The 11,741-nt window shown below is 38.2% G+C and overlaps 1 protein-coding gene across 3 annotated transcripts; it reads right to left on the bottom strand.

The window, feature by feature from the left end:
- Positions 1-3,034: 3,034 nt before the first annotated feature.
- On the bottom strand, positions 3,035-10,719 carry LOC106850757 (carboxymethylenebutenolidase homolog). 3 transcript variants are annotated; one of them, XM_088171089.1, is made up of 7 exons: positions 10,420-10,537; positions 8,297-8,340; positions 7,745-7,967; positions 6,838-6,945; positions 5,627-5,769; positions 4,493-4,584; positions 3,035-3,532 (listed from the first exon to the last, which is right to left on the bottom strand). In XM_088171089.1, the coding sequence occupies exons 3-7, from the start codon at positions 7,957-7,959 to the stop codon at positions 3,353-3,355; spliced, it is 738 nt and encodes a 245-aa protein (XP_088027215.1). In that variant the 5' UTR covers positions 7,960-7,967; positions 8,297-8,340; positions 10,420-10,537; the 3' UTR covers positions 3,035-3,352. The 3 variants fall into 3 exon arrangements, with proteins under 3 accessions (XP_088027215.1, XP_014727808.1, XP_088027208.1); XM_014872322.2 differs by lacking the exon at positions 8,297-8,340 and having other exon boundaries at positions 10,420-10,719; XM_088171082.1 differs by lacking the exon at positions 8,297-8,340 and having other exon boundaries at positions 7,745-7,964; positions 10,420-10,696.
- Positions 10,720-11,741: the final 1,022 nt, after the last annotated feature.

Raw genomic sequence — 11,741 nt, 5'->3', positions numbered from 1 at the left:
CTCTCATAATGTACCATAAAGCATAGATGCCCTCCTGCCTGCAGGCCAGAAGGGGGAGGGCAGGTTTTTTTTATACTGAATGAGCACACATTCTTTTATGGGAATATTGGCACTTATGTGTATTGGTGGGGGGGAGGGGAGCAGGAATGGTTTTCTTTGTCTTTGCTGACTATGGCCTCTACACTAAAAGCTCATTCCAATTTAGGAGTCAAAGAAGCTGAGAAAAATTAACAAGATAAAACAGTGGCTATGTGGTTTAGACACCACAGTAAAAAAAAACAAGAATAAATGTGAACTTGACAGATAGCAATAGAAAAAGGAACAGAGTTGAAGAAGCATTTTGTGGATTAAAAACTGTTGCCATAAAGATTTAACTGAAACTCAAAAAAAGCTCCCATTCAGCATGTAAAAAAGGTAAGCAAATTGTAGAAGTTAAGCTCATATAATATTAAACTGATTAAAGATAACAGATGCTACCAAAATGCTTGTGCCAGTATTGAGTTTTCTGAGTTTTTCATCTTATTGTATTTTACAGAATCACAAAATCACTGGTAAGTTTGGAAGAGACCACAGTGAGTCATCTGGTCCAACTCCTCACTCAAGCAGGGTCATCCTAGAGCTCATTGCAGAGGACTGCATCCAGACAGTCCTGGAATACCTTCAGTGAGGGAGACTCCACAGCCTCTCTAGACAATCTGCTCCAGTCCATGGTCACCTGCACAGTAAAGAAGTTCTTCCTTATGTTCAGGTGGAACTTCCCATGCATCAGTTTCTGCCCTTTGCCTCTTGTCCTATTGCTGGGCACCACCAAAAAGAGCCTGGCTCCACCCTCTTGACCTCTTCCCTTCAGATACTGACAGACACGGATGAGATTCCCTCTCAGCCATCTCCCCTTGAGGCTGAACAGGCCCAGTTGTCCCAGCCTCTCCTTGTAAGAGAGATGTTTCTGTGCCCTCATCACCTTTGTTGCCCTCTGCTGGACCTGCTCCAAGGGTTTCATGTACTGAGGAAACCAGAACTGGACAGAGCACTCCAGATGTGGCCTCACCAGAGCTGAATAGAGGAGCAGGATCACCTCCCTTGACCTGCTAGCAGTAACTTTTTATAATACACCTTTTTTTTTCCTATAAAAACATATATAATAAAATGTAACACCTGTCCTACAGCAAGAGACTCTAAGTTCTCCAAGGAAAATTAATTTTGGCAAAATACTCTTTAGTTTTACAGTCTTTCCTTGTCTCAGGGAAAATTTGGCAACACTCAGCCCTATTTCCTAAGACATCTGTTCATTCACATAAAAATTGAGCTGGACAGGATTGCCAACCAAGACATTACCTTCAGAGAAACCAAGGCTCTTTTATTTAATATCCTCATGAGAAAATAGTTGTAGAGAGTTCAGTTTCATCATCTCTCTCTGTTCTCATAGCAACCCTGATAAACTGGGCATGAATCCAGAGCTGGGAATTGAATTTACTTTACAAATTCCCTGAACCACAAGCCTACATTGCTTCCTTCCAGGCAGGTTTGTGCATTGTTGTGTTCCCATTCCCTAGAGCTGGGCAGGCACACGCATCAGATGTGCCCGTGCCAGTGCATGGAGGTGTCTGCAGTTCTCTCCTGGGAAACTGTTCCTCTTCTACCTGCTGAGAACCATGCCAGGACTGGCAGGAAGCAGAAGTCACTGTCTGGCCCTTCCCTCTGTCTATAAGTCACTGGGAATCTGCACAGATTGAGCACAAGGGCAGGATTAGGGAGGGCATAATGAAGCTTCTCACCTCCAGTGTGGAAGGACTATTTGTTCCAGCATGGAAACCTCATGGCAACCATGCCCTGCCCCGGTTCATCTCTCCTGAAATCATTGTGCAAGAAGATGGAAACACAATGTGCAGTGTCCAAACCACAGAACAGCAATATTCACTAACCAAGGACATAAACCAAGGAGCAAAGCAAGATTTTGTATTTTTGCCTCAGTGGTCCATATGCAATCTTTTTGAAAGGTAGAAGATTTTTTTTAATATCAACCAATGTGCTGCAGAGACAACTATTTTCTCATGGGACATAAAGAGTGCATTGAAGGAGGTAAGGAGTGATGTGAAGAAGGGGGTTGAAATGGAGGGATGGTTGGGGACTGCTGGGGATTTGGGACCTGAGGTGGGATCCACATGGCAGGAGACTCTGAAGAGACACCATGGAGTTCAGACACACATGCAGCTACAGCTCCACCACACAGTACTTTAGGGCCCCAGCTAGGAAAGAGCCAGAGGGAATGTGAATTCCTGAGGGAGCTGTCAGGCATGGCTGGCAGCATCAAACTCAAAAAGAAAAAATGTTGTGAGTCAATGGAAACCATGGAAGGGCTGCAACTTGAAAGGCAATATTCTGTGAAAGCTCTCTGGGCTCACTCATATTTCCCTGAGGGGAATATAGGCAATGTTCAGTAAAGTATTTTAGTCACATCTATTCCTTCCTTCACCATCATAAATACAGGCAAGACCTCACCACATGGTTTTTGGGAATTACACTGGGAGGATCCAAAGGAGCTGAAACAGGTTAACATTCCCCCAGGCACTAGGAATGGGTTGTGCCTTACCAATACCCAATTAAATCACAGCAGAGAGAAACCTGATGATAAAGGAAGGATTTGTGGAGGTGAGGAAGTAACGTTGGAGGTTGATTTAGACTAAACTCTGAATTAGGTTTGGTAGGTAGGGCAACTGCCTGAAACCACGAGAGATGAAGTATTTGCATCAAGAAAATCATGAAATGATGTGATTTCCTCTAATCTCTTCAGTCATGGTTGCCAACTTTTTGCAGTTCCCTTTCTGTTCACATACATTTTTTTCCATTGTCTTTCCCCTTCCCTTTTCTAGCTCTCTTTTCATGAATTCTGAATATGATATTCTGCTTCCAAGAAAAACTCCCAGCCGTCCAACCCAGAACTGTATTTGCCTAAAAGCTGAAAATCTTGGAGCTGAAAATCTCACAGCTAAACAACTTTAAAACAGCTTTAAGGAGAGAATTTCTCAAGCGTGGGCAGAGCTTCAATGATTTTAATCATGTTGACATTGATATAAAAAATTAAACTTTCAGGTACCAGAAAATATGCAACAAGAAATTCATAATTTAAAATATACAAGACCACTGTTAAAAACCTTCTTTACATTTATAGCTTTCAGCATTTGAGAAGCCATTTCTAAGCCCCTACTTAGAAGTTAAGTGCAAATAAGTAGTGTTATTGCAGAAGAGTTTTACAAAATATTTTTATGGTTTTAAGAACATTTTAAGCAATATAGTCTATATTATTTTCTGATTTCCTACAACAATTGATTTTGTTTATTGGCATTAATTTAACCTAAAGATATTTATTCAGCCAGTTGATCATATCCTTTCTTCCTTCCTCAATATAAGGTTTATCTTGAGGATTGATATCTTCTCTTTTGCGATGCACAAAACCATGTGTCTGTCCAGGGTAAATTTTAACTTCATAATCAACTTTACAGTTTTGTTTAAGCTTCTGCTCCAGCAAGGTGACCTGTAACACAGAACATTCTATGTTGGCTGAGTACACAGCTAACACGTTCTATATTTACAGTCCCAAAACTATCCTCATTTTTCACTTTTTTGAAAGACATAATTTATCCTTGCCACTGTTTTCTCTTCTACTGGTTTTACACCTAAAGGCATTTCTGTTACTGTACTTGTTTTATTTAACTAGGCTTTTTTTTCCCTAGTAAAATACCATCATGTGACTGTATAAAATGCAAAAAATATATAATATGGAATACTATTCATATCTGTAAAGGTAAAAAAAACCTACTGCTCAGCATCATGAGAAGTAGTGAATACTGTATGAGTTGCTGCTGATAGACCTCTCATAAAAAATAGTGGGGCAAGAGTTTGAATTAATTTGAAGTTGAGGGAGGAGGGCAGAGACAAAATCAGCAGTTCAAAGTTCAAATTTTTGCTAGAAAAGTTAAAGCCAACATCACTCAATAAAAACATGTTTCCCTTTGATCCCCTTGGCAGATAATCATCTTTCTTTAATCATTCCCCACTCAGGCTCCAGAGAAAGGCTGTTGACAGAGTGACAGAAAGGAGAATCTCTGCAGGACAGTGGAAAAAGTAAAAGGATAGCCACAGGATCTTTTAAATTCTCCTACAACAAGTGATTCCATTGGAACAGGCAGATTTTATGGACCATTGGTATCACTAAAAAGGGTCTCCTATCTTAAAATTGTCAGAAGGCTTTCTTTGGGTTCTTGCTCTTTTCCTAGGAACTGATGAAAATCATCCAAGAAGATATTTTTAGTGTCATAGTAAAACTTTTTGATTTGGGAATAAACAACATAAATTTGTGTAGAAATACTGTAAGAGTTAGTGAAAGAGAAAAAAAAGTGCAAATTAGTTTTCTACTTTGTTTTCATTAAAAATCAAATTACAAAACAAACATGAAAAGCATTAAAAAGACAAATATCTGTGATGGGAAACTCACCTGCTCCAATGGAATAATGTCATCCTTCTCACCAAAAATGAAGAAGGTAGGATGCAGCAAACTGTGTTTGTCCTCAAAACGGCTGATCACTCCTAAGGAAGAAGAAAACATACAATCAGTTAGGCTACCTCAAGTACCTAAAGCACTACAACATCTATACAGTGGAAGTTCAAAACATTTTCATCAGTTACAGCTGATCAGTTTGTAATGGAATTTAAGACATTTTGCTTCAAAGTCCCTTTTGTTTCGAATGTTTGCAATGTCATTAAAGATATTATCAGCTGTATGACAAAGAGACCAGAAACCAGTTCTGTGGGAAAAAAATCAGGGAAGAATTGTTACACTTGCCCCATTTTTGTGGGTTGCTTTGAGCAACTGCTTCTGACCACTGTCAGAGACAGGGTTCTGTGTGAGATGGACACTTTGGAACTGCTCATCTCTGGCTTGGGGACACCATTTGTAAGATAATTGTAGATTTTCATCATTCCACATATACGGTTACAATTTCAGTGTACGTATATTTACACTGATAGGATTTCATAACAAATTAACATGGTAATTTTGACTATTCAAATATATTTAAATAAAAGTTACAGTAGAATTAATCAGCTGCCACCCTGGCTACTCTTTTCATTCCTGAGACTACTACAACAAACAAGTAAAATATTAGCAAGTAACACTGTTGAATCGACTCAACTGATCAGCATATCAATGTAGCAAAACAATCCAAATAATCTTTCTGGAAAAATATCTTCAATTTGCTACAGGGTTAAAACAGAGAGTTAAAAACGGTTCCTATTAGAAACGAGGGACCACTGTCTGAAAGGTGTAAAGGATATGCCCAGAATTCCTTTTATCATTGCCAGCCAACAGTAACTTCAGCCACAGTGCGGCCACAGCACTCGGCACAACGTTCCTGGTCATGCCACTCTTTAAATAAATAGATCTTGCTGGGTACACTTAAGTGTAAAAATGTGAGTGTGCAAAAATCAAATCACTTATAGATTATTTATAATAAAATCACCTTGTTCCGCTAGATGTCACACTGAATTTTGTAAAAGCAACAGCCCTACAGAATTGCTTCCTGCACTGGCATTCTGCTCGGAATGCAGCAGGTATTTAAGCAGGGCTTACCATAGATGGACACTCCGGTCTTTAAATGAGGATTTTTCAGCATCAGATGTTGCACTGCTGCTCCACCCCAGCAGAACCCAATGACACCAATCCTCTTTGCACCACATTGGTCCTTTAGATACTTGAGGACGACATCAACTTCTCTGAGACATGCAAATGAAAGTGAATTAAGGTTCTAGGCTGTTTCTCTGGCTTCCTTGGTGGCTGCTACTCAGAGACTGGGTGGGCATCAGTCTGCTTCTGGGATGGAGTGACTGTCTTTGCATCACTCCTGGTTTTTCTCTTTCCCTTACTTATCAAATTGTCTTTTTCTCAACCCATGAGTTTTCTTGCTTTTTTTCCCTTATTTTCTCTCCTATTCCTCTCATGGGAGTGAGTGAGTGGTAGTCCAGGCTGTTGGCTGGGGTCAATCCATAACACTACTTTACTATTATCAGTTTCTAAAATATGAGACAAACTGCAGGTGAGAAGACAAAGGAGAAAATCAGTCTTCCTAGATCATTGTTACTAGGACATGAGTCCAATTAACTGGACAGCAGTCTAATTAATTTCATAAATAGCAGTAGTTATCATATAGGCTCAGACAAATAAAAGTTTGAAAGCAAACAGCCAGTCAAGAGCATCCTGTTATCACAAATGTGACTTATATGAAAAACATCTCTCACAAGGATGACAAATATTTTATAAAATTGTGGAAGCAAATTTCAAATTGTTTCTTTCTAAATCAGCAGTTACTTTATGCAATCAAGCTATGTGTCAGATAAAAATGGGAAAAACACAGAAAAGTGGGAAAGCAATATGCTTTGAACTAGCTGTGAGCAGAAGAAATGTTCTCTCATTACAGAGTATGTGCATTTGCACCCTATCTAAAATCCATGGAATTTGTGCCTTCCTGAGGGATTGAAGTGGCCGAAGTGAGCTGCATTTTCTAGCTTTTGCTGGTTCTTTTCTTTTGAGAAATTCATTTTGCTTCTACTTTCTGTACAGACAAACACTAGCCACTTTTATTCTTCAAATGTCTCTTTTTATCCATAAAGCACCACTCACATAACCAAGAGCTTGTCCCAAGAGCTGCATGAAATTTCTATTTGTGGATATCCAGCTATATTTGGCCCACTAATAATTTAGGATCTAATTTTACATTTTTACTGAGGCAAAAATTCCTGTGAAATACAGATGTCCCCCCGGTGGACATGGAACAATGGCTGTACTTGTCTGTTTTCCCAGCATCTCGTGTTTTCACCCAGTCATTGAAAGATGCCCAGTCGTTAGAAGGTTTCCAAGCTTCTTGTCCCACAAAAAAATCTGGGCAGATGGCTCTGCAATAAAAATGAAAGTATTTTATGTCCATGAAATAATGCTGGAAAAGGATTAAAGGGAAGACATGTACTACACAACAAAGTCATTTTGCTGAATACGTAGTACTTAACCCACATCAAAGCATTCTACCAGCAATCCTCAATAATATTCTATATCTAATAAGAAGACTTGGTATAATTTCCAGTTACATTTTGCCCTGTTAAAATTCATTACTTAATTTGATAAATAGTTAACTATAACTGAAAATCCTTGGTGGCTTCCTACCAAACTTAAATAAAGAAAGCCAACCAAACCAAAGAAACTACAATTTACACAGTATGTATCTTCTGCCTAGGAGAAACGCTAACCCAGTAATATAGGAAAGAGGATCCTCAATATGCTTTTCACATATTTCAGAATTTGTTTCTCTATTTGGCATGAGCTAGTAGACTTTCCCTTCATAGAAAGATCTTCAGCTTCTCTGGAATTTTTACCACAACAGCCAAGTTGCACAGAGGCAAGGAGGAAGCAGGCTGCTTCAGGCTCATGAAGGATGAAAGATGCAGAATAAGAAAATTTTCTGTTTCCCCTCTCTTCTTATGCTCTTACCTACTAAGACTATTAACTATAAGCCATTGTTATGCTAAGACTACTCAATTATTTTAGACTTCTTTCACTTTTTTACCAGAAAGCTCCTTGGAGAAAGGGGTAAAGAAAGACTGTGAAATTATTTGTGTTTATATGGTTTATATGAGAAAAGAAACGGTTCAACAAACTTTGTTATTAAAAAGACACTTTGAAAAGAGTAGCATTTCTTACGTGTATCCATTAGTTGTTAGCATATCAGCTATGTATCTGGTGTTTGGGAGTTGCCACCCAAATATATCATGGATCACAATCACGGCTTTGTCGGTGCTGGCAGAAGGTTTGCAGACATACGCCTTGATGTGCCCAACCTGCACCTCCTGCCCACGGCCTCCATAGTCAAACCTGTCCCCAATGTCACATGGGCAGGGCCTCGACTCATTGGCCATGTGTGCTACTAAAGAACAAAAAATATTCAGTCACGAAAACCAAAGCATGCCACACTGAAAAACGTCAAAACATCAGAAGACATCACCCACTATTGAATTTTTTAATCACTACAGTAATAGGATGAACATGCTCATTACTGCTTGATCTAAAATGAAGCATTAGTTAATAAGCCAGCTGGGTTATTCAAAATAAATAAGATTCTTGTTAGAGTTTCTTATGTTATGAAGTCTTCAGCAGGGACCTTGTGCATGCTAGGATTTCCATGTTCTACAGTGAGTAGTACAATAAAAATAAAGTTATGAACAAGCAGCAAGACAACCATCACAAACTATTTACATAGCAATGAAGCCAGTCCTTCCACTCTTCATCATGTGTATTTTCTGTCAGGAATGCATAGCTGTCTTTACTAGACAGTAAAGGCTTAAAGCATTTAAAGACTCAGCATTTTGAAAGAAAAAAAAACAACAGCTACTGTGTTATAATTACACATAGATTAAGCATTATATTTTCATCCAGAGACTTAAAATATTACATAACTGACATTTTCAGTGTCAATAAATCATTTTTCTAAACAGCTTTAGCCTCAGATGTTGCAGACTTTTGAAAAAGGATACTTAAGAAAGATGCCAAGAAAAATGTACCAGCACAAGTCAGAGTATAAAACTGTATTTCTTGAATATTATATAAAGAATGCATTAAAACTCCAAGATAGGAAAAAAGAAAACTGAACGTAAAAAACCAAAAGCTTAAAGTTGACCCAAATCTTTTATCAAGAAGGTAAGAGTAGGGTATGGTTAATTTTTTTCAAACTATTGCTTAAATGAAAATAAACAAGTAATCACAAAGGTCAAAAAGTACCTGCAGAATCTAACACATCTGCATGTAGCTCCTTGGACTCAAGTTAATGATTTTCTGCCATCAAGCTTAGTTTAACCAACTGAGTAAACAGACCTGAATAGCTCCTTTGAATATTCACAGAGCATCTACAAATCATTCAAGAACATGGAAAGAATTTAGATAAAGCTTTTCCCAAGCTCTCTACAGGTAAATCATGTGCATTACTATAGAAACTTTGCTAGTAAAGAAACAAGGATCTTCAAACTTGACTGTGTCAAAAACACAGAGAGAAACAGAACTGAACTGTCCCTGGACAAGTGGGTCTTAAAGATTTGTGGCAGTAAAGGGACAGCTTTAGGAAAACAAACAACAACAAAAAACTTGGCAGCCAGAAAAACTGGACAGAATTCCAGAGGCCAATACATTCTGGATTCACAGATTTTAAAATTCAGAATCTCCCAAACAGTATCACCAGGGCTAGACTGCAGGTATGAGGAGATTTCACTTTTGCAGATCAGATCAATTCAAGACAATCTGTGTCATATTTGACAGCTGTATTATCTCTGGGCACACATCTGTACTAGTACTCTACCTTTTCTAAATAAGCCACATCCATAAGTGCTCTGTCTTTCCCTACATGTGGAGGTCTCACATACAGGACTTCTAATTTAAAATAAATTTACCAGGAAAAAATGAACGTATAAATGAGCATATAAAGCAAAATACAGTGCAAATATATAATAGGAAGAAGCTCATAACTAATTTTTCCATTCACAAACTGTTTCCTTTTGATTAGACTAATAAAAAAAATAACAAAAGCAGGGATTAGATATTAAAGAAACATATTTCAGAACTCCAGAAACATAAATACAATGCCCTTACCAGTATATCCTCAAAGGCTTTAATTGAAAACATTTCATACTATCTGGTAAAATGTAAAGCAACACATAGAACATAAAATATTTAAAGATGTAGATATATTCACTGATGAAAACATCTCCAGATACAAGACTGTGAGGGATAGCATTGGCTTGTATGGTTTATAAGCCATATAGACTTGCAAGCTCTGTAGCATAGGAAAGACACTTCAGTGTTTCTGCATCTGCTGTAGTACATACAAATAGCATCTTTTTCCATTTCTCAGATGCCTTGAAACATACTTAAAAATTAATTTTCTCCTCTTACTATTATCAAAGTTATTATTTTAGGAGGATCTGAAAACTCATAGCCTTGTTGTACCACCTTTTCCACGTGCAAGCACTTGAGAATTTCTTGGAAGACCAAACAAGATACTTGAATATACAGCCAGTAAAAATATAAAAATATTGCGGTGTGGGCACCACCACCTTCAATACACTCTCGTGAGTCTTCTTCCTCAGAGGTCTTCCCCACCTCTGGAGGGAAAATAAAAGGTTTCTGAAACATCATCTCAAATAGAAAAACAAAAAAATTAAAAAGGAAGAAAGTAACCCCGAAGTACATTTAAGTGAGCTTTCACTCTGCCTGCAAATAAAATGAAAGTCTCCCGAACATGCTGAGTCACTCCTCGCAAGCATTTGTTCTACGTTTCTGGGAGAAAAAGCCACGAGTTTCAAAGAGAACCCAAACAAACCTGCACATACCTGTGGCACTGCAGGTGTGCGAGACAGCAGAGCAGGATGCAGGAGCTCAGCCGGGATGGACACGGCGGAATTGGATCCCCAAACCAAGCGCCAACTCACAACACCAGAAGGGTGAGCGCAAGGATCAGGTTCCTTTAAAAGAGAGTTACATAAGCCCCTGCCTTTATCTTGGTGCCTGGAGGAGTGACGAGGGCCGCTCTTTTTAAAGCTCTTCATTTCACTGCGAGCGTAGGCGGGGTGTGCTGCCATGGGGAGCGCAGCACCAAGCCTTCTGCTAACTTAGCGAAATGGTATTCACCCCTGGAGGGCTTTTTCTTTCACTTTCGAAAACATGTTGATTTAGCTGAACAATCCATCTAGAAAAACACCTTCCTTTTTTTTTTTTTTTTTTTTTTTTTTGGGGGTGTTTCTTTGTTTCTAAAGGTTGGGGTCTTTTAAACACTACATTGTCATAATTAGTTCTTAGTTTATTCGTCCATGGGTAAAAGGCATATTTGAAGCCATCAGTGGAGTGAGGTAGTGAAGTAGAGACGTCATTTCAAGGCTCTATACTAGACAAAGCTTACACACTACAGGAAAAATATTTTATCCTCAGAATGAAAGTAAGTAGCATGTAAGAAAGTAATAGCTTTCTAGATTGCTGTATCTCCATGCTATACAATGTGTTTAAAATACAGATATTTTTATCCTATCACAGGATATTTTATAGATTTTTTTTTCCTTTTTAATTTTTAGTTTCTGGCTGACCCTTGTATTCTTCCCATTCTCCTGATTTTCTTTTTATTGGATTATTAGGTTTATTTTTAAAGACCTTTAGCTAAATGTATTAGCAATCCAAAACTCCCTGTTTCCTCAGAGGTGCATCTGTCAAGTAGACTTAATGCACACTAGTCTACCAGACTTTTCTCTTAGAGGTTTAGTCCTCATATGTAAGGTGTTTGCTCATATTCTAAGTAACTTCATTAGTGCTCTTTGTTTGCAATCCCTAAAATAAAGTTAAGCAAATGAAAAAAAGCCCATCCAAAATTCCAGAGCAAAGTCGTAAGGCTCAAAACCCAACCCTTTTGTTTTACCTTTTTGGCTCTTCCCACTTGTATGCCACAAATTATAGCACATAAGGATATTAGGTACTCCATATCAACTTTAGAGAGGAGCAGTCAAATAAATGGGAGAACAATTGTCAGTTTTCCTCATTCCTAGAAAACAAAAATAACAGCAATGCTTACAGAACCTTCTTTCCACTTTCGCTGTTTAACCACATTTCCACTTTCTTAGTCATGTGGTCCTGGAAATAATTCTTTATACATAAGGCTATTCCACTT

This window comes from Sturnus vulgaris, chromosome 1, assembly GCF_052056855.1.
Source record: "Sturnus vulgaris isolate bStuVul1 chromosome 1, bStuVul1.hap1, whole genome shotgun sequence".
NCBI lineage: Eukaryota > Metazoa > Chordata > Aves > Passeriformes > Sturnidae > Sturnus > Sturnus vulgaris.
Note: the sequence above shows the minus strand (reverse complement) of the source record. Positions and strands in the feature narration are given on the sequence as shown.

What these genes read in the sequence shown, in the direction of transcription:
- LOC106850757 (XM_014872322.2), bottom strand. Translation starts at nt 7,959, where the DNA reads ATGGCCAATGAGTCGAGGCCCTGCCCATGTGACATTGGGGACAGGTTT. An exon ending in CTAACAACTAATGGATACAC is followed by an intron (nt 6,946 to 7,744) that starts GTAAGAAATGCT and finishes TTTTTATTGCAG; the next exon opens with AGCCATCTGCCCAGATTTTT. An exon ending in GACCGGAGTGTCCATCTATG is followed by an intron (nt 4,585 to 5,626) that starts GTAAGCCCTGCT and finishes CTTCTTCCTTAG; the next exon opens with GAGTGATCAGCCGTTTTGAG.